Raw genomic sequence first — 23,440 nt, 5'->3', positions numbered from 1 at the left:
GAACCGTAGTGCTGAGTTCCCATATTTTTTCCCCTACGTTGTTTGCACTTCATAAATGTCCCCCTATTACAAGGGGTGTTCCACCCAAACAAAATATTTTATATGTTGCTAAGCGGGTTGTCACTGCTAGAGGAGGAGGAATCGCTTAGCTCAGAATTTGAGCAGAATTCGAGTGGAATACAAGCAGAGTTTAAGCCCCCATTGACTATACGTTTCCTCTAGCAGAATCCGCCCAAAGAATTGACATGGGTACGTGCACACTACAGAATGGCGGCGGATAACCCGTTGCGCATTTCACAGCTCGCACCCGCTTGTGGACTGAGGTGGAACCCCCGCCTGCTATCTGTCTCAATGGGATGCTCTTGCGCTCCTCTGTGCTCAAAGAATTGACGTCAATTGCTGATATTTTAAAACAGCTGTTGTTATATGCTCAATTTTCAATCCACTCCTGGTTTTGGTTGCAAAATACTGAGCATAAATACTGTGTGTGAACATAGCACTAGGCTTTGTTCACATGTAAATGCTTTGGTCTGTATTTGATCTTTATTTTGGAGCTCAAGATGATTGCAACTGGAGCACGCCTTAGTCTATATCCAGGTTTTCCAGGACTCCCTAGGGCTGCATCCTACGTCTTGAGCCTCAAGTCATCAAATGCAGCATGACTGGACTCCAGCTTGCTCCAGTAGCGCTCATCTCTAATCTGTATTTTTCGTCTGAAATAAAAGTGAGACCGATACCAAGAAAAACTATTGACTCCTTTCCTGTCTTTTGGACCCAATCCTAAATTAGCTAAAAAATAATGATCAGAATTGAGCGAACTGCAAGCATGCTCGAGTTTGTCCAAGAGTGCGGCATTAGGATGGCGCCCTAAGGCTGCCTGGAAAACATGGATGCAGTCTATGGCCTATTGCTGTATCCATGTTTTCCCAGGCAGCCTCAGGGCTTTATCCAACTTAAAGGGGTTATCCAGCGCTACACAAACATGGCCACCTTCCCCTGACTGTTCTCTCCAGTTTGGGTGGGGTTTGAAACTCAGTTCTATTGAAGTAAATGGAGTTTAAAGGGGTTATCCAGCACTACAAAAACATGGCCACCTTTCCCCCTCCACTGTTGTCTCCAGATTGGGTGGGGTTTGAAACTCAGTTCCATTGAAGTAAATGGAGCTTAATTGCAAACTGCACCTGAACTGGAGACAAGAGTAGGGGGAAAAGTGGCCATGTTTTTGTAGCGCTGGATAACACCTTTAAATGGGTTATCCAGCGCTACAAAAGCTAAATTGTGTCAGGGAGAACCCAGTATCAGGTTTCTCTATTTGGTACAAAACTACAACTCCCAGCAGGATTGAACAGCCTGACTGCCTGGGCATGCTGGGAGTTGTAGTTCTGCAGCAGCCCCTTGTTGGGGAGGTTTCCCTATTGACATGTCATTCCCCTTTATGACAGCACATTCCTTCAAAACAGGCTCACATGGTCGTGTTTGAACTTCCTTTTTTAAATAAAGCTTTGCAGTGATAAACTTTAGCACGGACCTCCCTGTGCACCGCCAGCCCCGCCCCCTTTAAAAACAGTCACATGGCCGCTCTATACTGGCGGCGGTTGGCGCTGGTTTAAGTTTGCCCAGCCCAGAGTTGGAGCAGTCACGTGGTCCATTGGTAGCCAATCAGCTTGCGGGTCTGGGTTCTCACATCGCCAGCGGCTCCGCCTCCTCCCGGGCCCTGAAACTGTCGAGAAAGGGGAGCGGAGAGGCCCTGACACCGGGCGGCGGTAAGTGTTACTCATTCGGGCTGTAGTATCGGGGAACACATATGGTGGACTGCGGCTCCCGTGCGTTATTCCTGTAGGGACGGTGGTGTGTCATACATATGGTGGGGGAGGCTCGGTGCTGCATTAGTGTGTGGTAGGGGGCTGGACAGGAACTCTGGGCTCATGTGTGAGGGCTGTAAGATGCCGAGGATGGGGGGGATAGTAAATATAAAATATTACATAGGGGGCGCTGTGCACAATCCAGTCAGTAATGGGGGCTGTGGGAGTTACATATGGTGACCAGTATGTAATCCTGAGGAGCTGTGGGGGCCCCCTGACCGAGTGTGAGGGAGAGAAGGGGGGCCCCCTGCCCAGGTGTGAGGGAGAGAGGGGGGGCCCCCTGCCCAGGTGTGAGGGAGAGAGGGGGGGCCCCCTGCCCAGGTGTGAGGGAGAGAAGGGGGGCCCCCTGCCCAGGTGTGAGGGAGAGAGGGGGGCCCCTGCCCAGGTGTGAGGGAGAGAAGGGGGGCCCCCTGCCCAGGTGTGAGGGAGAGAAGGGGGGCCCCCTGCCCAGGTGTGAGGGAGAGAGGGGGGGCCCTGCCCAGGTGTGAGGGAGAGAAGGGGGGCCCCCTGCCCAGGTGTGAGGGAGAGAGAGGGGGGCCCCCTGCCCAGGTGTGAGGGAGAGAGGGGGGGCCCCCTGCCCAGGTGTGAGGGAGAGAGGGGAGCCCCCTGCCCAGGTGTGAGGGAGAGAGGGGGGCCCCCTGCCCAGGTGTGAGGGAGAGAGGGGGGGGCCCCCTGCCCAGGTGTGAGGGAGAGAGGGGGGGGCCCCCTGCCCAGGTGTGAGGGAGAGAGGGGGGGCCCCCTGCCCAGGTGTGAGGGAGAGAGGGGAGCCCCCTGCCCAGGTGTGAGAGAGAGAGGGGGGCCCTGCCCAGGTGTGAGGGAGAGAGAGGGGGGGCCCTGCCCAGGTGTGAGGGAGAGAAGGGGGGCCCCCTGCCCAGGTGTGAGGGAGAGAAGGGGGCCCCCTGCCCAGGTGTGAGGGAGAGAAGGGGGGCCCCTGCCCAGGTGTGAGGGAGAGAAGGGGGGCCCCTGCCCAGGTGTGAGGGAGAGAAGGGGGGCCCCCTGCCCAGGTGTGAGGGAGAGAAGGGGGGCCCCCTGCCTAGGTGTGAGGGAGAGAAGGGGGGCCCCCTGCCCAGGTGTGAGGGAGAGAGGGGGGCCCCCTGCCCAGGTGTGAGGGAGAGAGGGGGGCCCCCTGCCCAGGTGTGAGGGAGAGAAGGGGGGCCCCTGCCCAGGTGTGAGGGAGAGAAGGGGGGCCCCTGCCCAGGTGTGAGGGAGAGAGGGGGGCCCCCTGCCCAGGTGTGAGGGAGAGAAGGGGGGCCCCTGCCCAGGTGTGAGGGAGAGAGGGGGGGCCCCCTGCCCAGGTGTGAGGGAGAGAGAGGGGGGGCCCTGCCCAGGTGTGGGTGGGAGGGAGGGAGAGGGAGGGGGGCCCTGCCCAGGTGTGGGAGGGAGGGAGAGGGAGGGGGGCCCTGCCCAGGTGTGAGGGAGAGAGAGGGGGGGCCCTGCCCAGGTGTGAGGGAGAGAGAGGGGGGGCCCTGCCCAGGTGTGAGGGAGAGAGGGGGGGCCCCCTGCCCAGGTGTGAGGGAGAGAGGGGGGGGCCCCCTGCCCAGGTGTGAGGGAGAGAGGGGGGCCCCCTGCCCAGGTGTGAGGGAGAGAGGGGGGCCCCCTGCCCAGGTGTGAGGGAGAGAGGGGGGCCCCCTGCCCAGGTGTGAGGGAGAGAGGGGGCCCCCTGCCCAGGTGGGAGGGAGTGCGGGGGCCCCCTGCCCAGGTGTGAGGGAGAGAGGGGGCCCCCTGCCCAGGTGTGAGGGAGAGAGGGGGCCCCCTGCCCAGGTGTGAGGGAGAGAGGGGGGCCCCCTGCCCAGGTGTGAGGGAGAGAGGGGGGCCCTGCCCAGGTGTGAGGGAGAGAGGGGGGCCCCTGCCCAGGTGTGAGAGGGAGAGGGGAGCCCCCTGCCCAGGTGTGAGGGAGAGAAGGGGGCCCCCTGCCCAGGTGTGAGAGGGAGAGGGGAGCCCCCTGCCCAGGTGTGAGGGAGAGAAGGGGGCCCCCTGCCCAGGTGTGGGAGGGAGAGGGAGGGGGGCCCCCTGCCCAGGTGTGGGAGGGAGAGGGAGGGGGGCACCCTGCCCAGGGGAGGGAGGTAGGGAGAGGGAGGGGGGCACCCTGCCCAGGGGAGGGAGGTTGGGAGAGGGAGGGGGGCACCCTGCCCAGGGGAGGGAGGTAGGGAGAGGGAGGGGGGCACCCTGCCCAGGGGAGGGAGGTAGGGAGAGGGAGGGGGGCACCCTGCCCAGGGGAGGGAGGTAGGGAGAGGGAGGGGGGCACCCTGCCCAGGGGAGGGAGGTAGGGAGAGGGAGGGGGGCACCCTGCCCAGGGGAGGGAGGTAGGGAGAGGGAGGGGGGCACCCTGCCCAGGGGAGGGAGGTAGGGAGAGGGAGGGGGGCACCCTGCCCAGGGGAGGGAGGTAGGGAGAGGGAGGGGGGCACCCTGCCCAGGGGAGGGAGGTAGGGAGAGGGTCCAGGTCCATCGTACCAGTGAATGGGATCAGGTTAAACCCTGCAACTGGTTATATAACGTTTTCTATTGTATAAGTGTGAATCAGTGTTGGAGTAGTCATGTGACCGGGTCAGGTGATGGTCGGGCCCCTCACTTTGGGTCGCATGAACTGTTGTCTAGTACAGAACTGAGCGAGTGACCTATAGATGAGCGTACGGTGACTCACCCTCTACCTTTGGGAGCGATGACTTACATCCTCCATGTAACGTTAGAGCTCCGGATGTTTGACGTATCTCCGTCCATCTGGTCAGTCACGCCGGGGCCCTAGGATAAGTGGTGACACAGGTACTGCCATAGATTAGTATGGAGGGGTTTTACTTCATCCATATGTCTTCATACACAGGTATCCATACCTGGACTGATCCTAGGGGGACCTAAGTCCTTACTCTGAACGTAAATGTCTAATATTAAAGGGCCACTCCAGACAAAAGTTATTTTACCTTCCCAGCATAGGCAAACCGAAGATATATGGTTGTGCTGCTCCCTCCCCTGTAGAGCAGGGTGTTGGTTGGTAACCAAGACAACAAGCTGTCTACTTGACCTCTTTAATGCTACTCTGATACTTCACTGAGTACCTCCTAGTTACTATGAATAAGTTAAGGGGTCTTCTTTCAAATCAACGGGTTTTAGAAACTGCTGTATGTCCTGCAGGAAGTGGTGTATTCTCTCCAGTCTGACACAGTGCTCTCTGCTGCCACCTCTGTCCATGTCAGGAACTGTCCAGAGCAGAAGAGGTTTTCTATGGGGGTTTGCTGCTGCTCTGGACAGTTCCTGACATGGACAGAGGAGGCAGCAGAGAGCACTGTGTCAGACTGGAAAGAATACACCACTTCCTGCAAGACATACAGCAGCTGATAAGTACTGGAACACTGGAGATTTTTTTTTTTTTTAATAGAAGTAAATGGCAAATCTGTTACTTTCTGGCTTAAATTAATTTGAAAGATTTTTTTTTTTCCCTGCTGGAGTAAGGAGCCTTGAAGAAGTATTTCCTTTTTATAAAGTGACGGCTTATTGATAGGATATGCCATTGCCTTGTGGTGGCGGACGAAAGGCTTCTATGGGCGAGTGTGTGTATTGAAAATGTGCTTACAGCTGGCCTAGGCATCAATCAGTAACCATGGCTGCTCCCTAAGGGTGTGTTCACACATTCAGGTTTTTAATTGCAGTTATTGAAGCCAAAGCCAGGAACAGATTATAAGTGGAAGACGGGTGATAAAAGGAGAGACTGAGAGGCTCCTATGTGTTTTTATCCTCTGCTGTTTTATCCCTTTAGGTATCAAAATCGTGGCTCTCCAGCTGTTGCAAAACCACAATTCCCATCATGCCTGGACAGCCAAAGCCTTCGGCTTTGGCTGTCCAGGCATGATGGGAATTGTAGTTTTGCAACAGCTGGAGGGCCATGAGTTTGACACCCCTATATATATTCTATGTGTTATTTAGTACATTGTTGCTAGCAGTAAGTGACCATGGGGACTTCTTTCTCAAAGGCTGTTTTCACATTGTATGTAAAGCGCACCTATACTTTGATTGTATCTCAAACTTACTTTAAGGGTGTTATTACACAGGCCGATTGGGGCCCGATAATAACTGTAAACGAGCGCCGATCTGCTAGATCGGCGCTCGTTTACTGGGCCTATTACACGTCCCGGTAGTCGTTTAACATTGACTGCATGGACATCATTACCGATGTCCTTGCAGCCCTTATGTAAACTGCATACATTACCTATCCAGGCTGCAGGGCTCCCCTTGCGCTCTGCTTCTCCCCGGGTCCTGGTTGCTGCAGCTTCAGAGCAGCCTATCTCAGCTGACAGGCCGCTCAGCCAATCACTGGCCAAGGCGGTCCCGGCCAGTGTTTTGCTGTGCGGCCTGTCAGCTGCAGAACGCAAGGGGAGCCCTGCAGCCCGGATAGGTAATGTATACAGTTTGGAAATCGTCAGCCGCCGGCCGCACACCGCTTTTACATGTAGGCAATTATAGGTCCAAACCTATATCAACGATCAGCCGATCGTTGTGATAATCAGGCGGATAGGGCCAATTCGTCCGATTATCGTTCCGTGTAATAGGACTGTAAGGCCTTTGTTGGTCTGCTACGTGAGGATCTGTAAAGCTGCCATCTAGTGCTATAGTGATCATTATACGTCCCAGCATGCTCTGTGTATGTATACGGTGCATGGGATGAGAGATGTCCGCCAATAGCCGCTACCCTTCTGCTGGTTGCTGATGTCAGCACAGACTATGGGGCGACTTTTCTGTTGTCAGCTTCTAGTTTGACAGAGTAAAAGTTTCCAGCTGCACAAAATATGTGTATGATAAGAGCCTTATTATAATGTGCTCCGCTCTCCAGGTACAGCCTGCTTCGGTGGACCCTTGTATTACAAGTAACCTGATCATTGCCCTCAAATAGTAATATATATTTTGTGAAAGGGATTTCTACCCCAAAATTAAGAAGCGCCTGTATGGTTCAGGATCAAAGCTTGCTTTACTGTATTTTTTGTATTGATGCAGTGAAGATGCAGTTGTCCCTTTTATAGTTGAAGTCTTAGAAACTGATGTTAATGAAACTATTATTAAAGGGAGTATGATGTTAATGAAACTATTATTAAAGGGGTACTCCGGTAGTGGCTGGCACGTATACTTACCAAAGCTGATCGGTGTCCCGCGGGTCTGTTCCGGCCTCGCGGTGCCGTTCAAATCCTGCACGCGCTCACATCTGCCTGTGCTGTGACTCCTCTTCTCTGTCCTGTCATTATACGCCAGAATTCACTTTCTTCCATGCATTCTCTATAAAAGCGCGTGACTTCCGGCATTCTGAGAAGAGGACTCACAGAAGAGGCAGATGTGAGCGCGCGCCATATTTGAACGGCACTGACGGGACACCAGTCAGTAAGTATACGTGCCAGCCGCTACCTGGGGGGGACAATAAAAAAAAAAATTTGTGAACTGCTACTTTAATTCAGCTGGTGCCAGAAAGTTATACAGATTTGTAATGCTGCGTTTACACAGAGCGATAATTCGCCCCAACGATTTTGAAGCCCCAACGATCGGCAGAGAAAAATCAATAGAAAAATTGTTAGAAAAATCATTTTAAGATCGCTTAACCCCATCTTTGAATGAATCTTTGAATGACCGTTTACACAAAGCGATCTGCAAAATTTTAGCGAGCGACCAAAGACTATTTGAGAATTGATTTCTCGCTCGTTGCTGAATCGTTTGCTGTGTTTACACGAACGATTATCACTCAAATGCGATTGTTATTGCGAAAATTCGAACAATGATAGTTCTGTGTAAACGCAGCATTTATTACTTCCATTCAAAAATCTCCAATCTTCCAGTACTTATCAGCTGCTGTATGTCCTGCAGAAAGTGGTGTATTCTTTCCAGTCTGACACAGTGCTCTCTGCTGCCACCTCTGTCCATGTCAGGAACTGTCTAGAGCAGCAGCAAATCCCTATAGAAAACCTCCGCTGCTCTGGACAGAGGTGGCAGCAGAGAGCACTGTGTCAGACTGGAAAGAATACACCACTTCCTGCAGGACATACGGCAGCTGATAAGTACTGAAAGACTTGAATATTTTTAATAGAAGCCCTCGGCTTTGGCTGTCCACGCATGATGGAAATCTTAGTTTTCCAACAGCTGGAGGACTAAAGGTTCCCCCTCCCTGGTCTTCAGTCTTCACCTGCTATTGGTGGCAGTGGGGATTGGCAGGAATCCTCTCTGTACAGTAGATGGAGTGAATGCCTGTAATATTCCCTGTAGTAATGGAAGTTTCTTCTTTCCTACATTGTTAAAAGGGTTATCCGGGAGCGAGAAAGGTATTCTATGTCCTTGTTATCCCAGTTCAGCGGATGGGTTCTGTATGGCTGTCTCTATGTGCAGGTGTGCTTCCTGCAGATGCAGCCTCATTGTACCTGCGCCTATGCACCAGTATACAGAGATTATATTCACCCTTGTGGCAAGTGAGAAAGATGGAGCAAGGGGTGTAATAATCCTCATCTTCACTCCTGACAGTATAAACAGTATAGAGTTATCACATCCAGACATGAAGCATTCCTTGCTGATTTGCTTACTTTTCCATGGACAGAACATATCTGCGTTTTATCACACTTTTTGCTTGATGGAAGAAGTATTAAAAAAAAAAAAAAAGAAAAAAAGAAATAACCTCTAAGTGTGTTATACTGTACACTGCTTCCCTGTGAACAATGGCAGTAATGGCAGAACAGGTAGAAAATGTCATGTGCCGGATCTTAGTATTTCACACTGGGCACCAACGACTGTCTGCAAACACTGAGACAAGTGCGTGCCAGGGTATAGTTGGCAGCGCCCATACATTCAGATTGTTTGATCACATTGATATAGCTTCAGATGGGGGACAATGTCTTCTGCCGTTGGTGTTTATAGATTGCACATTGTATGTTCTCACATGGAACTGATCTACGCAGGATTAAGTAGTTTCCAACACTGATAGGATTCACCACAGGAATGAGCATGCTTTGTGTTTGAAGGCCCTTTTAGACACCTAATTCTCACCCACAGACAGCTGCAAAGGAGCGCCATACAGCGAGATCAGCGCTAGTTTATGGTGCCTTCACGCGGCACAAAAAAATACCTAGCAGCTCACCTACACATACGATCCTTTTATCCATGAAAACTGACAGCACAGATATCTATCTCCTATCTATCTATATGTCACTGTGCTGTCAGTTTCCAGACCACACAGCAGTGCATACTTAGCTAGTGCACTGCTGCTGTGATCTGGCATTCTGTTCCTCTGGCTCTCCCATCCAGCTGCTGTGTCTTCAGGCCTCGCTTCCTCCAGAATGATTGACAATTGGAGGAGGCGGGGCCTGATCACAACAGTGTGGCTGCTCTGTGTTATGAAGACAGCACAGATATACCATAGACATACCTCATACATCTCTGGCTGCATAGTGCTTTATTGGCTTTCATGCATGTTATTGGGGTTGAGGCACAGTCCAGTCCACCTTCCGACATGTTTCTCCCAGTAGATGACGCTGGTTTCTTCAGGGATTGACAGGTCACTGCAGGCTCATCTTGGGTGGTAGATCTGTTACTTATATATTGATTATAAGGTTCCACCTGTTGAGTGTAAGGTCCATGTGAGCCTATGAGCTAATAGAAGGAGCTCCGTCTCTGTTCTGCACTGACATCTGTCACAGGTGATAGGTGTCCTAGATGTGCTTATGTGACACGTGTATACCTCAATGTAAATGCTTAGGAGCTCTGTTAATGTTGAGCCCATAAATAGGTTATGTTAAGTTTTACCTACACTTATTTGTCAACCATGGTTGTCAATTATTGTCTTTTCTAAACTAACCTGTTGCAGAACTACACCCCTCAGCATGGCCGGATGGCCACAGGTTGCTATGCAGTGGTCAGTCTGGTGCTTCCAGCGGACTCATCAGGTTGTCAGTATTTCCTGTGGTTCATCACATTTCCTGTGTGATAAATAGCCAGCACTTGGATTGTATTGTTGCGCTTTTGTTATTCGGAGGTCTTTGTCATCTTTTATGCTATGTTATAGTGTTTGTATCACTTGTATAACGTATAACTTTTTCTCCCCCCCCCCCCCCCCCCTCTATGTTCCCTGATGAGGGTAGCAGCTTTGTGCCTCGTCCTCCCTTGTACGCTGGGCCTCCGCGTGCACACATGCTTGATGTCCGCCAGCCTCAATCTGTTCCGCTTCACTCTTTCCTTTTGCCTGTCAGGCTGATTGTGGGTCAGATTTTCACCATGCTTCACTACATCCAGCCCTCCCGCAGCCGTCTCATCATGTGCGCCCTCCCTTATTTATACTGCAGGAGCGCGAGAGTAAAGATGGAAAAACCCAACGGGAGAGCTGACTGCTAAGTGGGCCTGCAGCACCGACGGCTCCAACAGCTCCAGCCCATTATTTCTTGTGGTGTGGTATAAACCTATATGAGGTTTGGGTATTGATATATAGACTTATTTTTTTTTTTTTTTTAGATCTCGATTTTTCCCAGTCGTTTAACATGAAACAATACAGATAAGTAGCAACAAGATAGACAGGCTATAAAATAAACTCCTGGCTTTTATCTATGTATAAATGTATTCTGAGATCATGGACTTTGTCGTAGGTGATAGATGGAAGTGAAAAACATGAGCAATAATCTAAGGCTCACGTCAGCTTAGCAGCCTGATGGTGTGCCGGCCACGGTGGCAAGCTTCCAGATTAGCAGCAGAATCCTCTATTAAAGGGGTACGCCGGAGGAAAATAATGTTCTTTAAATCAGCAGGTGTCAGAAAGTTATACAGATTAGTAAATTACTTCTATGTAAAATTCTCTAGTGTTCCAGTACTTATCAGCTGCTGCATGTCCTGCAGGAAGTGGTGTATTTTCTGCAGTCTGACACAGTGCTCTCTGCTGCCACCTCTGTCCATGTCAGGAACTGTCCAGAGCAGCAGCAAATCCCCATAGAAAACCTCTCCTGCTCTGGACAGTTCCTGACATAGACTGGAAAAATATACCACCTCAAGCAGAACATACAGCAGCTGATAAGTACTTTATATTTACTTTAAATATAATTGATTAAAGGGGTACTCCGGCACTTAAAAACTTTTGATATAGTGCTACCCTTACAGGGCAGCACTATATTGAAAGTTTTATGTGCTGGAGTACCCCTTTAAGGTGCTTTTCCATTAGGCCTCTATGTGATGTGTGGAATAAGTTGATGGCGGCTCTACGTCAGCCGGATTCAGACCCGTCGGGAATCTTTAGTTACTTCCTGCCTTTTGGATTTTTTTCGCTTCGTTCTCTATGGAGTTTTCCCACCCTGAACTAATTGATGTAGGAGATTTCATCCCGGCGCGTTTCACACCTCCCTCTATAGAAACAACACAGGATTTTTTTTTTTTTTTTTTTTTTTTTGGCTGTGCCAAACGTACAATTTACTATGGGGGATGGGGCGAGTGCTGAGCAGTTTTCACACGTCAGTGAGCGGCTTTACAATGTGAGCAAGAAACCCAGAGGAGCAGATGCATCAGCGGTGACTGTGCTGTACACATGACGCTCGGGGAGTAGTGAGAGTGTCGCACACACCAGCGCCTGTGATCTCGGCTTTTGCTCCTTACAGTCGTAGTATTTTTCCATGACTGAAGCGAGCGCAGTCTGCAGATGGCAGAACACACTGTTCTGGTGTTACTTGGCTGACTCTCAATCTCTTTCCACTCTGACCACTTGGAATTGCAGAGGCATCGGGCCCTTTATATTATATAATCCACCCTGTGTCTGATGACTGTGTGATATGGACTCACTGACTTTTCTCAGAATGTTCCTCCTTTATTATAGGTTTCCTGATCATTTTCTGCTGCCGTGTCTGTACTTCATAAAGTATGTATTGTTTTTTTTTTATAATGTTTGAGAATGTAAGGCAGGATCACACTTGTAATAGCGCCAACCTATTCTGCGGCGATGTACACAGATTGTAAGTAGTCACATCACCCATCTCTGCCACGTTCACAGTGTAGTCTCCTAGAACACAGGCCGGGGAGGAGATCAGAATCAGTAATGGCTTTACACCTAGCTGTAAAAGGAGGAAGACTGAGCAGGTGTTACGTCTCCTTTGATCCCTTGGGAGATGAGCTGTCGCCAATTGAGTTTTTTGTTTTTTTTTTCTTTCCCAGTCTGGAAGAGGCCTTGAATGAAAAGCTCATCCAGTATGGAATCAACAGTGAACATATATCGGTTCTTTAGTTTTCCTTGGAAGTAAATGACCAGTTGGTGCATGGACCGCTAAATCCTGCTTTGTAGTTGAGGGTCCTGGACATAAAACCTACTTCATTTCCCTAATTCTAAGCCCAGCACTTTATTTTCTCATAGGATAATGTTGTCATTGTAGGACTTCAGGTTCGCATCGGCAATGCTTCTAACCCCTCGGGAGGATCGATAAATATTGTGTGTGTGTAATATATAGATATATATAATGTATATGTAGAGGCAGAGGCATACATATATATTGTATATACTGTAATTATACATGCCAGCCAGGCCACTGCTTTTAGGAAATACCCTGCTTCTACTACTATAAGGAAAGAACTACTGGAGGACTGCAGTATTGCAGTAAAGATGTGTGAGCAGCACCATGCACCTGGTTTTATGTCCTTATGGTGCGTTCACACCTACAGGATCTGCAGCTGATTTTCTGCAGCAGATTTTATTTAAATAACTGAACACAGCATCAAATCTGCTGCAGATCCTGTAGGTGTGAACGCACCCTTAATCTGTATAGATCCAACAGGAAGAAGTAGTACATAGGTTTCTATTGGGTCTGATCCCAGCCATGTGCGGAGGTGTGCAGGTTGTGTGAGCTCCACTTCAGCTACTCTAATGGGTCATCACCTATGGCAGCTGCACTAGTATATAATGTTGAAGCCATATGAGGGGGCGGAGGGTCTGAGGGGACGGAGCATGACACAGGGATTCTCTCTTGATCGTTGCCTTTATTACACAGAGCGATGATCTGCCGGATTGGCCTGATTCCGTGTAATAGGACCCTTAGATGTTCTAGAACCCTCGTCATGTGTTGCCCTCTCAGTCCCTTCCAGATGTTCCTTTAACACTTGTCCAGTCCAGAATGTGAAGAGTGCACATTGTACATATTACATGGATGATGAGGTCTTTGCAAGGAGCTGCAGTCGGCCCCATTCAGTTTAGTCATGCGTGTACCTGCACATAAAGGGATGGATGCAAGGGACGTCTCTGGGTGATTGGTTACCAGGGTGACTCCTCCGTATACGTACACTGGGGGACTGAGAGACTTGCCGCATGTGAACTAATATGGCTGACTGGAGGCAAATGTTTCCTACGCATCAGAAGTCTTGACTAATTCACATCCCTTATCATATTTTAAAGGGGTAATTCAGCAAAAAAGTTTTCTTTCATATCATCTGGTGGCAGAGATTTGTAATTTACTTCTATTAAAAAAATCTTGTCTTCCGGTACTTATGAACTGCTATATGCCCTGCAGGAAGTGGTGTATTCTTTCCAGTCTGGAAAGGAGGTTAAGGGTACAAACAACCGTACACGCAGCAGATCTGCAGCAGATTTGATGCTCTGTTCAGTTACATAGATCTAATCTGCTGCGTATCGCAGCAGTAAATACGCAGCGTATACGGTGTGTGTGTTTGTCCCCTTATGGTGATTTGCTGCTGCTTTGCTCAGTTCCTGACATGGACAGAGGTGGCAGCAGAGAGCACGGTGTCAGACTGGAGAGAATACACCACTTCCTGCAGGACATACAGCAGCTGAAAAGTCTGGAATTAGAAGTAAATTACAAATCTGTCACCAGTTAATTTTGGTGATTTTTTTTTTTTTTTTTTTTTTTTTTTTATAAGAAAACATAGACAGGCACCTAGAAGACGCAGCATTTTCCTCCTACTCTATGTTGGCAGACATTATGTGAAATCAACACCAGCTCATAGCAGGGGCCGAGTCGGATCTGTATCTGACTCCTCAATGAGTCCTTCACTAGAAAAGGCTGCAGCAGATACCGAACCTGCGAGGCCATGTTACAGCCAGTAGGAATGTTACCAGACAATTTTATTAAGAGGTAGCTACTACTTCAAAGGGAGTCTGTCACTAGGTTTATGCCGCCTTAAATGAGGGCACCATAAATTAGTGTAAGAAATGCTAAACAGGACAATGTATTCCTTACATCATTCTGTTCAGCCGTTTTCTTGCTATGCGAAAGAATGGGATTCATGCTGCACCTCCCTGCCATAGACCACTGCTAATCAGCGGCCTGTGTGCAGTGTGTGCTGGTGCTCATGAATATCCAGGACTACTGAACATCTTAGGGGTTAATGATGGACGGGAACGCGATTGCTTCTGCCTGTCGTTAAATGTGAGGATCCTCCCCCTCTATAAAGCGAGTTTAGCTCCTGCGTGTGCTTCACAGAGCCCCCTGCAGTTAATGGCGTAAGTGCATGCCATTCATTGGCATACGTGGCATACATTTACATCCATTGTCATTAAGGGGTTAAAAATCTCTAAAAAAGTCTAGTACTTAACTGCTGTATGTCCTGCAGGAAGTGGTGTATTCTCTCCAGTCTGACACAGTGCTCTCTGCTGCCACCTCTGTTCATGTCAGGAACTGTCCAGAGCAGGAGAGGTTTTCTATGGGGATTTGCTGCAGCTCTGGGCAGTTCCTGACATGGACAGAGGTGGCAGCAGTGTCTTGTAGGATGAAGAACTCCATTAACACAGCGTGACCCTATCCTTGTTGCTATAAGGATATCTCAGCCTAGAGCTGGGCGGTATACCGCAAAAATACCGATACCGTCACTGGCGTCGGTTAACCGCCCTCAACTTAGCCAGGACGGTATCTGCGGTATTTTTGTACTTCCTGTCCCGTCAGAGCACACATGCGCGCCGCCCGGCATTAGCGCTGCACGTTATGTGCAGGGACGCCGGCATCAAAGCGGGAGGAGGAGGAGGGGCAGCAGCAAAAGCTTACCTCCCGCCCCCCGCAAGTCCCGTCCAAGCGCTCGCTCTCCCCACCCGTCCGGTCCCACCTCACATGTCCAAGGCCCCCACCCCACTGGTCCGGTCCCGTCCCGTCCGAGGCCTCACCACCTCTCCTCACCCGTCCGAGGCCCCTACCGGTCCGGTCCTATCTGAGCGCCCCCCACATCCGGCCGGCGAGCGCTGCACGTGTGTGTGCCGGGACGCTGGCATTTCAGAGCTGGAGCTGGAGGAGCAGCACTTGGCGGCAGCTGTCCTGTAGTTCCCTCATTAACAGTACAGGAGTCTAGCATAGGAGGAATGGATGTGCTGCAGCAAGCAGGATGTCACACACAGCAATGTCTCCTATAGCTTATCCTGCCTGCTGAAGCCCATTCACTCCTCCTCCTATGCTACACTCCTGTACTGTTAATGAGGGAACTACAGTCATAGACCCCTGCCCCCCCTGTACAGTCATAGACCCCTATCCCCCCCCTGTACAGTCATAGACCCCTATCCCCCCCTGTACAGTCATAGACCCCTATCCCCCCCTGTACAGTCATACACCCCTATCCCCCCCCTGTACAGTCATACACCCCTATCCCCCCCCTGTACAGTCATACACCCCTGTCGGCCCCCCCTGTACAGTCATACACCCCTGTCGGCCCCCCCTGTACAGTCATACACCCCTGTCGGCCCCCCCTGTACAGTCATACACCCCTGTCGGCCCCCCCCTGTACAGTCATACACCCCTGTCGGCCCCCCCCTGTACAGTCATACACCCCTGTCGGCCCCCCCCTGTACAGTCATACACCCCTGTCGGCCCCCCCCCTGTACAGTCATACACCCCTGTCGGCCCCCCCCCTGTACAGTCATACACCCCTGTCGGCCCCCCCCCTGTACAGTCATACACCCCTGTCGGCCCCCCCCTGTACAGTCATACACCCCTGTCGGCCCCCCCCCTGTACAGTCATACACCCCTGTCGGCCCCCCCCTGTACAGTCATACACCCCTGTCGGCCCCCCCCTGTACAGTCATACACCCCTGTCGGCCCCCCCCCTGTACAGTCATACACCCCTGTCGGCCCCCCCCTGTACAGTCATACACCCCTGTCGGCCCCCCCCTGTACAGTCATACACCCCTGTCGGCCCCCCCCTGTACAGTCATACACCCCTGTCGGCCCCCCCCTGTACAGTCATACACCCCTGTCGGCCCCCCCCTGTACAGTCATACACCCCTGTCGGCCCCCCCCTGTACAGTCATACACCCCTGTCGGCCCCCCCCTGTACAGTCATACACCCCTGTCGGCCCCCCCCCTGTACAGTCATACACCCCTGTCGGCCCCCCCCCCCCCTGTACAGTCATACACCCCTGTCGGCCCCCCCCCTGTACAGTCATACACCCCTGTCGGCCCCCCCCCTGTACAGTCATACACCCCTGTCGGCCCCCCCCCTGTACAGTCATACACCCCTGTCGGCCCCCCCCCTGTACAGTCATACACCCCTGTCGGCCCCCCCCCTGTACAGTCATACACCCCTGTCGGCCCCCCCCCCTGTACAGTCATACACCCCTGTCGGCCCCCCCCCTGTACAGTCATACACCCCTGTCGGCCCCCCCCCCTGTACAGTCATACACCCCTGTCGGCCCCCCCCCCTGTACAGTCATACACCCCTGTCGGCCCCCCCCCTGTACAGTCATACACCCCTGTCGGCCCCCCCCCTGTACAGTCATACACCCCTGTCGGCCCCCCCCCCTGTACAGTCATACACCCCTGTCGGCCCCCCCCCCCTGTACAGTCATACACCCCTGTCGGCCCCCCCCCCTGTACAGTCATACACCCCTGTCGGCCCCCCCCCCTGTACAGTCATACACCCCTGTCGGCCCCCCCCCCTGTACAGTCATACACCCCTGTCGGCCCCCCCCCCTGTACAGTCATACACCCCTGTCGGCCCCCCCCCCTGTACAGTCATACACCCCTGTCGGCCCCCCCCCCCCTGTACAGTCATACACCCCTGTCGGCCCCCCCCCCCTGTACAGTCATACACCCCTGTCGGCCCCCCCCCCCTGTACAGTCATACACCCCTGTCGGCCCCCCCCCCCTGTACAGTCATACACCCCTGTCGGCCCCCCCCCCCCTGTACAGTCATACACCCCTGTCGGCCCCCCCCCTGTACAGTCATACACCCCTGTCGGCCCCCCCCCCCTGTACAGTCATACACCCCTGTCGGCCCCCCCCCCTGTACAGTCATACACCCCTGTCGGCCCCCCCCCCCTGTACAGTCATACACCCCTGTCGGCCCCCCCCCCCGTACAGTCATACACCCCTGTCGGCCCCCCCCCCCCTGTACAGTCATACACCCCTGTCGGCCCCCCCCCCCTGTACAGTCATACACCCCTGTCGGCCCCCCCCCCTGTACAGTCATACACCCCTGTCGGCCCCCCCCCCTGTACAGTCATACACCCCTGTCGGCCCCCCCCCCCTGTACAGTCATACACCCCTGTCGGCCCCCCCCCCTGTACAGTCATACACCCCCAAATAATGACAAATGGTAATGATAATAGACTAACCACGGGTTGCTGCTGAGTGAGTTCTTTTTTACTTTTTTGATATCGCCAGTTTGGCATGGCAAGTGGGTGTGGTTTGTAAAAAGGGGCGTGTCATAATTATCGTTCAGTTATCGTCACCGCGGCTACATGTGCGATAAACCGCGATATTGATTTTGGCCCATATCGCCCAGCCCTATCTCAGCCCTTTGACAGACTTTATACTTTTTATTTTTTTAAATGTGAAGACTGTATATAAAATTAACCACTATGTATTTCTTCATTCCTCAGGTCTAGGAGTCATCGTGGTCCATGTGTAATGCCTCACAGACCATCCACCTGATTGAACACTTTGTTCACCATCTTATATTGGCTTTGTGGAACAAAAGAAAATAAAACATTATGGCCAGCAAAAGAAAGTCTACCACCCCTTGTATGATACCCATCAAGACATTAGCAGTGGAGAGTAACGCGGAAATATCGGAAGAGAACGCCAAAGATGAATCACGAGAAATAATACCAGCCACTAATCTAATGGACAGTGAGACTGACCTACTAACTAATGGACATGAGAACCTTGATGGGATGAGTTTCTTCTGTAAATACTGTAACTACGGCTCCAATGAGACTGGCCCATTTGTTGAACACATGAACACCAAGCACCTTGACTTTAGAGACGATCCTTCATACGTTTGCATTGCGTGTAGCTTTCTAGTAAAAGACCCCAAGGAACTGGAAAATCACAACTCCGATAGTCATACTGGGAACTGTGATCTCTCCTGGACTGTGGCCAAGCATGAGAATTACACTGTCGTGGAACAAAGCGTCAGTACCAAACGCGTCAGTCGGTCGGAAGTACGTGCTGACGATTACTCGGACATAGCGATTACTAAAAGGCCTATAATGAAGATAAAACACAAGCAAGAAGCTAAGAAAATGATTTCAAACCACGTGGGGGACGAGTTTGAGAAAAAAAGCCGCACAGCACTTAGGAATGGGTCCGTTACTAGTACCACTGTCAACAATATTGTCAATTCTACCATTCTAAATGGTTCCATAATAGGAACGGTCCCCGTACTGCAAACAGGGGTGACGCAGTTAGTATCCTTAAACTCACCGCAGACCGTGATACAGCCAAAACTCTCCACAACAATCCTCACACCGGTTCTGCCTAAATCTTCTGTCCAGAAAAGTCAACAACTTCCCACCGCCAAATCCCTCCCGAAAGTCATGATTCCTCTGAGCAGCATTCCGACGTACAACTCGACTATGGACTCAAACTGTTTCCTGAAGAACTCGTTCAATAAATTCCCTTACCCCACAAAAGCCGAGCTGTGCTACCTCACAGTGGTGACAAAATACCCAGAGGAACAGATCAAAATCTGGTTCACGGCACAAAGACTTAAACAGGGCATTAGTTGGTCACCTGAGGAGATTGAAGACTCGAGAAAGAAAATGTTTAATACGGTAATCCAGTCCATTCCTCAGCCCGTACCGCAGCCAACTATAACCGTTCTTAATGCACCACTCGTAGCAAATGCGAATAACGTTCAACAATTCATCCAAGCTGCTCTTCCAGGCCAGATTGTCAGTCAGCCGCAAGGAGCGGGGGGTTTGCTTGTAACTCAGCCCATTCTAACAAATGGAATTCAAGGGACAGCTACTACAATCCCTATAACGGTGCCCTCTGTTACCTCAGAGGAAACCACGACCAAGGCCAGTATGGCATCCTTATCGGGGCTAGACTTTGATTACCAGACAACTACATCTCCAGGTATGCCGTCGCCAAATGCGTTTGATCCTAGTGGACGGTGCAAAAAGTCGCGACAGCAGCTGGGCGCGCTGAAAAACAGCTTTTGCAAAAGCCAATTTCCTTCACATAGCGAAGTTGCAAGACTGACGCGAATCACAGGTTTGACAACGAGAGAGGTCAGGAAATGGTTTAGCGATAAAAGATATCATTTCCGCAACAAACCACCCCCTTATATGATGGGCATGAGTGACCAAGTAGCCGACCCAAACTCTGACATGATGTATACCATGCTAAAAGACTCTGACACAGATTTTGCACTCCCACCAAGTCACGCTGCGCACACACCGTCACACACGCACCATCCAAGGAGACAGTCGTGGCATCAGTCACCAGACTTCACAGTCACGAGATACAAGGAGAGGGCACCGGAGCAGATCAGAGCTTTGGAAAGTAGTTTTGCACAAAGTAGTGAACCCTCCGAGGAGGAGGTCAATCGGCTACGGACTGAGACTAAAATGACACGACGCGAAATAGATGGCTGGTTCTCAGAAAAACGCAAAAAAGTGGCTGAAGTACTCAAGCGAGAGAAAGCTCGGTATGAAGAGGAGGAGGTGGTTTCTGCCGAGGAAATGGAGATCTCCGACGTCAAACCTCTAGATGATCCCCCATCTTCCATTGTAGAAAACAGCTCTGCCGTATCAGAGAGAAAGGTTAACCCAATAAAAATCAATCTAAAAGCTCTTCGTGTCACAGAGTCAGGGGACAACTTGGAGAGCTCAAAAGACGATTATACCGCACCCAGCAATGGCGGCAGTAGGCCATCCACACCGCAGAAAGGTCGACCATCCATGAAGAAAACCGCCAAGCAGAGGGATAGCTTAAAGCAAGTGTTTGTTAAAACCCAGTGGCCGTCGACTGAGGAGTACGATAAACTGGTGGAGCAGACAGGACTATCGCGATCAGAAATCGTACGCTGGTTTGGGGACTCCAGGTATTCCTTTAAAAATGGCAATTTGAAGTGGTATGAAAACTATAAGAAAGTCTTTGCAGACAATAAACCTCTGTATGTAAAACCGCTCTTGGATTATTACCGTAAATGGCACGCATTGAGGGAGGACGACCTCGATGATCTGTGCTACAAGACGGGCATGTCCGCCGATGAGATCAGGTCTTGGATCACACAGAAATTGGAAGCCAGCAAACAGCTTCCGGTGGGTGAGGGCGGGGATGATCCGCCGCCTGTCTGCGATGAGATACCGGAGGAGAAAATACAGGATGGGTGTCTAGAGCCGTCTGAAAACAGCGAGTCATGCGAGCCCAGTCCTCAGGAAACCAGTGCGGATTTAGCGCCATCTCAGCCATCCGTTGTCCAGCTAGGTAAGGAAATGGTGGTGACTATAGCTCTGAGAAGGTCTCCCATGGCAGGAGATTCTAATAGAGATGTGGTTTACCAGCGTACCCACACCCCCTCCATGCACCTGTCAGTTTACATTTCCTCTTATAAATGGCTTTAAAAAAAAAAGTGAATAAAGGGACATACTCTTCGGCCATCTTCCAAATTAATTAACCCCTAAAGGACAATGCCAATGTTCATTTTTTGGTTTTTGCGATTATCCTTTTTATTTTTTTATATCTTAACAGTAACCAAAGCTGATGGGGCGGCAATTTAAAAGATTAATGTTTAATCCTTGATCCAGGCTTCAGGTAACGAGGCATGGGGGCAGAGCCATAGGGGCATGTAGTCATATTGCTTCCGCCCTCTTCCCAGCTACTCACACTTGATTGGCAGCTTGAGCAATGGGTTTAAGATTGCAGCACTCAGGCTGCCAGTCAAGTTGCCGCCTCGCTGGAATCGGCCAGGCACAGCGTTAAAGGGAACCAATCACGCTAAATTTGGCCAAAAAGCTAAGGAAACGTGCTGATACATCACCCAGCATGCTTCCCAAACATCCCCCTGTAGCCTTTGTCCCCTGTACATACAGACCGCACAGTTAGTTTAATAACCTCCCACGCTCTATGTAAATTACCAGCCAAGTAGTCACGGTGGGCGGGTGGCTGGTTACCTAGTCACGGTCCTGGGCAGGTTCCGGCACTGTAATCACGCCGCATGCTGACTTCACTCGGGGGACGTCTATACTATACTGCGCATGCGCAGTACAATGGGTGAAGCCGCTGCTGTACTACACCGCACAGGCGCAGTGCAACAGCGTCTTCTCCGGCTGCACTGCGCATGTGCAGCATAGTAAAGACTGCGGCGTGGCAGACGTGCAATGCCGCCCCCCTCCCCCAGTACGGGAGGTTATTAAACTAACTTTGCGGTCCTCTTTGTACAGGGGACAGAGGCTACAGGGGAATGTTTGGGAAGCGTTCTGGGTGATGTACCAGCATGTTTCCTTGGCTTTATGGCCAATTTTAGCGTGATTGGTTCCCTTTAAGGCCCTATTACACGAAATGATTATCGGATGTATTCGGCCAATAATCGTCTTGTAACAGAAGGAAACGATCAGTCGACATGAACGATGTTGGCTGATCATTGCTGTTTGTCCCTTTAACATGTTGAAAGACAAATGACTATAGTAGCGATCTGCTTCCACTCCGCGGAATAGGAGCGATGGCAGCAGACCGCTGCTTTCTGCTATGGGCTGCTTGGACGATTTGGCGATCACACTTGAAGCCGCCGACCCCCCCCAACGACCCCCCCCCCCCCCCCCCGCTGTACTAACGAACGCTGTCAGTGCTCGCTTGCTGCGGCTGTATGTTCTGTGGTAAGAGGTGTATTCTTTCCAGTCAGATACAGTACTCTCTGCTGCCACCTCTGTCCATGTCAGGAACTGTCCAGAGCAGCAGCAAATCCACATAGAAAACCTCTCCTGCTCTGGACAGTTCCTGACATGGACAGAGGTGGCAGCAGAGAGCACTGGAGTAAATTAGTCCGGGTTTGCACACATCCACAGTTATAGCACCATTGGTTCCTGAATATTGAGGACTGCTTTAGCACTCTGAGTCCAGATGAGGTTAATATGAATATTGTTTTTAGGGTAATATTTCGTGAATCTAAAATCTGAATTTTGTTTTTCAGAAACTGACTGAAAAAAAAGGAAAAGACTTTGTTTATCAAGAGGAATAAATTATGATCTCCAGCCAACTCCACAGGGATTCACTTGGCCACGAAATGCTTGCATTGTGCCCCTCTAAGACACTATGAGCACAATGGCAACGCATAGGAATTAAAGGGACCCTGTTGCCAGGAGCAAAACTCTGTCCAGTTTTTTTGTTGTTGTCGGTGTATATAATACATACACACACTAATAATATATATATATATATATATATATATATATATATATATACATATACACACACACACACATACCCTCCTCTTTTGAGACTTTATTCTTCTGTTTCTGGCTTTTGTTCTCCCCCCTATAGTGCTTTGTATTTTTATATGCCCTGTCCTGTTCATTGTTATGTGTATTGGTACAGATGCTTATTTATATGACAGAATAATATAACCATTTAGTATTCTTTAAAACCGATTTAATACAGAACTTTCTAGCAAGAATCTTGTTTGGACTAACTGGTTGTAAATAAAGTTTTTTTTTTTTGTTTTTTTATCCCCTTTAATCATTGCAAATGCATGGGGGTACAAAAAGGAGCATTGAGCTAAGATTTTGTGCTAGACGTATTTGTTAAGGTGAGAATATTGGATGATGATTAGCGGTTGGGAAGTTATGTTGTGTTGACTATATAAATATATATATATAATTTTTTTTTTTTTTTTTTTAATAAGCTAAAAATGTTATGTTTTTGGTTAATTCCATAATAAATACCTGTAGGAGTTTGGCTTCCAATTTGCTGCTGATCAGCTCCAAATCTCCTGCCTTACTAAACATGGCAGTAAAGGTGTCTTTCAGGCCAGGAACGATGGGGATCCAACACCCAGCACCCCTGCCGATCAGCTGTATGACAGGAAAGTGAAGGGAGACGGAAGCTGACAACTCTTTATAGCACAGGTATCAAACTTTTAGCTCTCCAGCTGTTGCAAAACTACAATTACCATCATGTCTGGACAGCCAAAGCTTTAGCTTTGGCTGTCAAGGCATGATGGTAATCGTAGTTTTAAAAGCGTTGGCTGTCCAGGCATGATGGTAATTGTAGTTTTGCAACAGCTGGAGAGCAACAAGTTTGACACCCCTGCTCTACATTGTGTACTGTCCATTCTGTAGCTTGTCTCCCATTAACCTCTATGAGAGCTGCAGTAATCTAGCACGTCAGCTACACAATGCACAGCTGTCTACTTCAGGCTTTGCTCTCTGTATATACATA

General features: G+C 50.4%; 1 protein-coding gene across 1 annotated transcript; it reads left to right on the top strand.

Moving 5' to 3' along the window:
* The first annotated feature begins 1,622 nt into the window (after positions 1-1,622).
* Positions 1,623-22,435, top strand: ZHX3 (zinc fingers and homeoboxes 3). Its single transcript, XM_069953064.1, has 3 exons — positions 1,623-1,763; positions 17,653-20,491; positions 22,194-22,435. The coding sequence occupies exons 2-3, from the start codon at positions 17,764-17,766 to the stop codon at positions 22,202-22,204; spliced, it is 2,739 nt and encodes a 912-aa protein (XP_069809165.1). The 5' UTR covers positions 1,623-1,763; positions 17,653-17,763; the 3' UTR covers positions 22,205-22,435.
* Positions 22,436-23,440: the final 1,005 nt, after the last annotated feature.

Source organism: Dendropsophus ebraccatus, chromosome 14 (assembly GCF_027789765.1).
Source record: "Dendropsophus ebraccatus isolate aDenEbr1 chromosome 14, aDenEbr1.pat, whole genome shotgun sequence".
Classification (NCBI taxonomy): domain Eukaryota; kingdom Metazoa; phylum Chordata; class Amphibia; order Anura; family Hylidae; genus Dendropsophus; species Dendropsophus ebraccatus.
The sequence above is the reverse complement of the archived record's forward strand: the minus strand, read 5'-3'. Positions and strand labels throughout refer to the sequence as shown.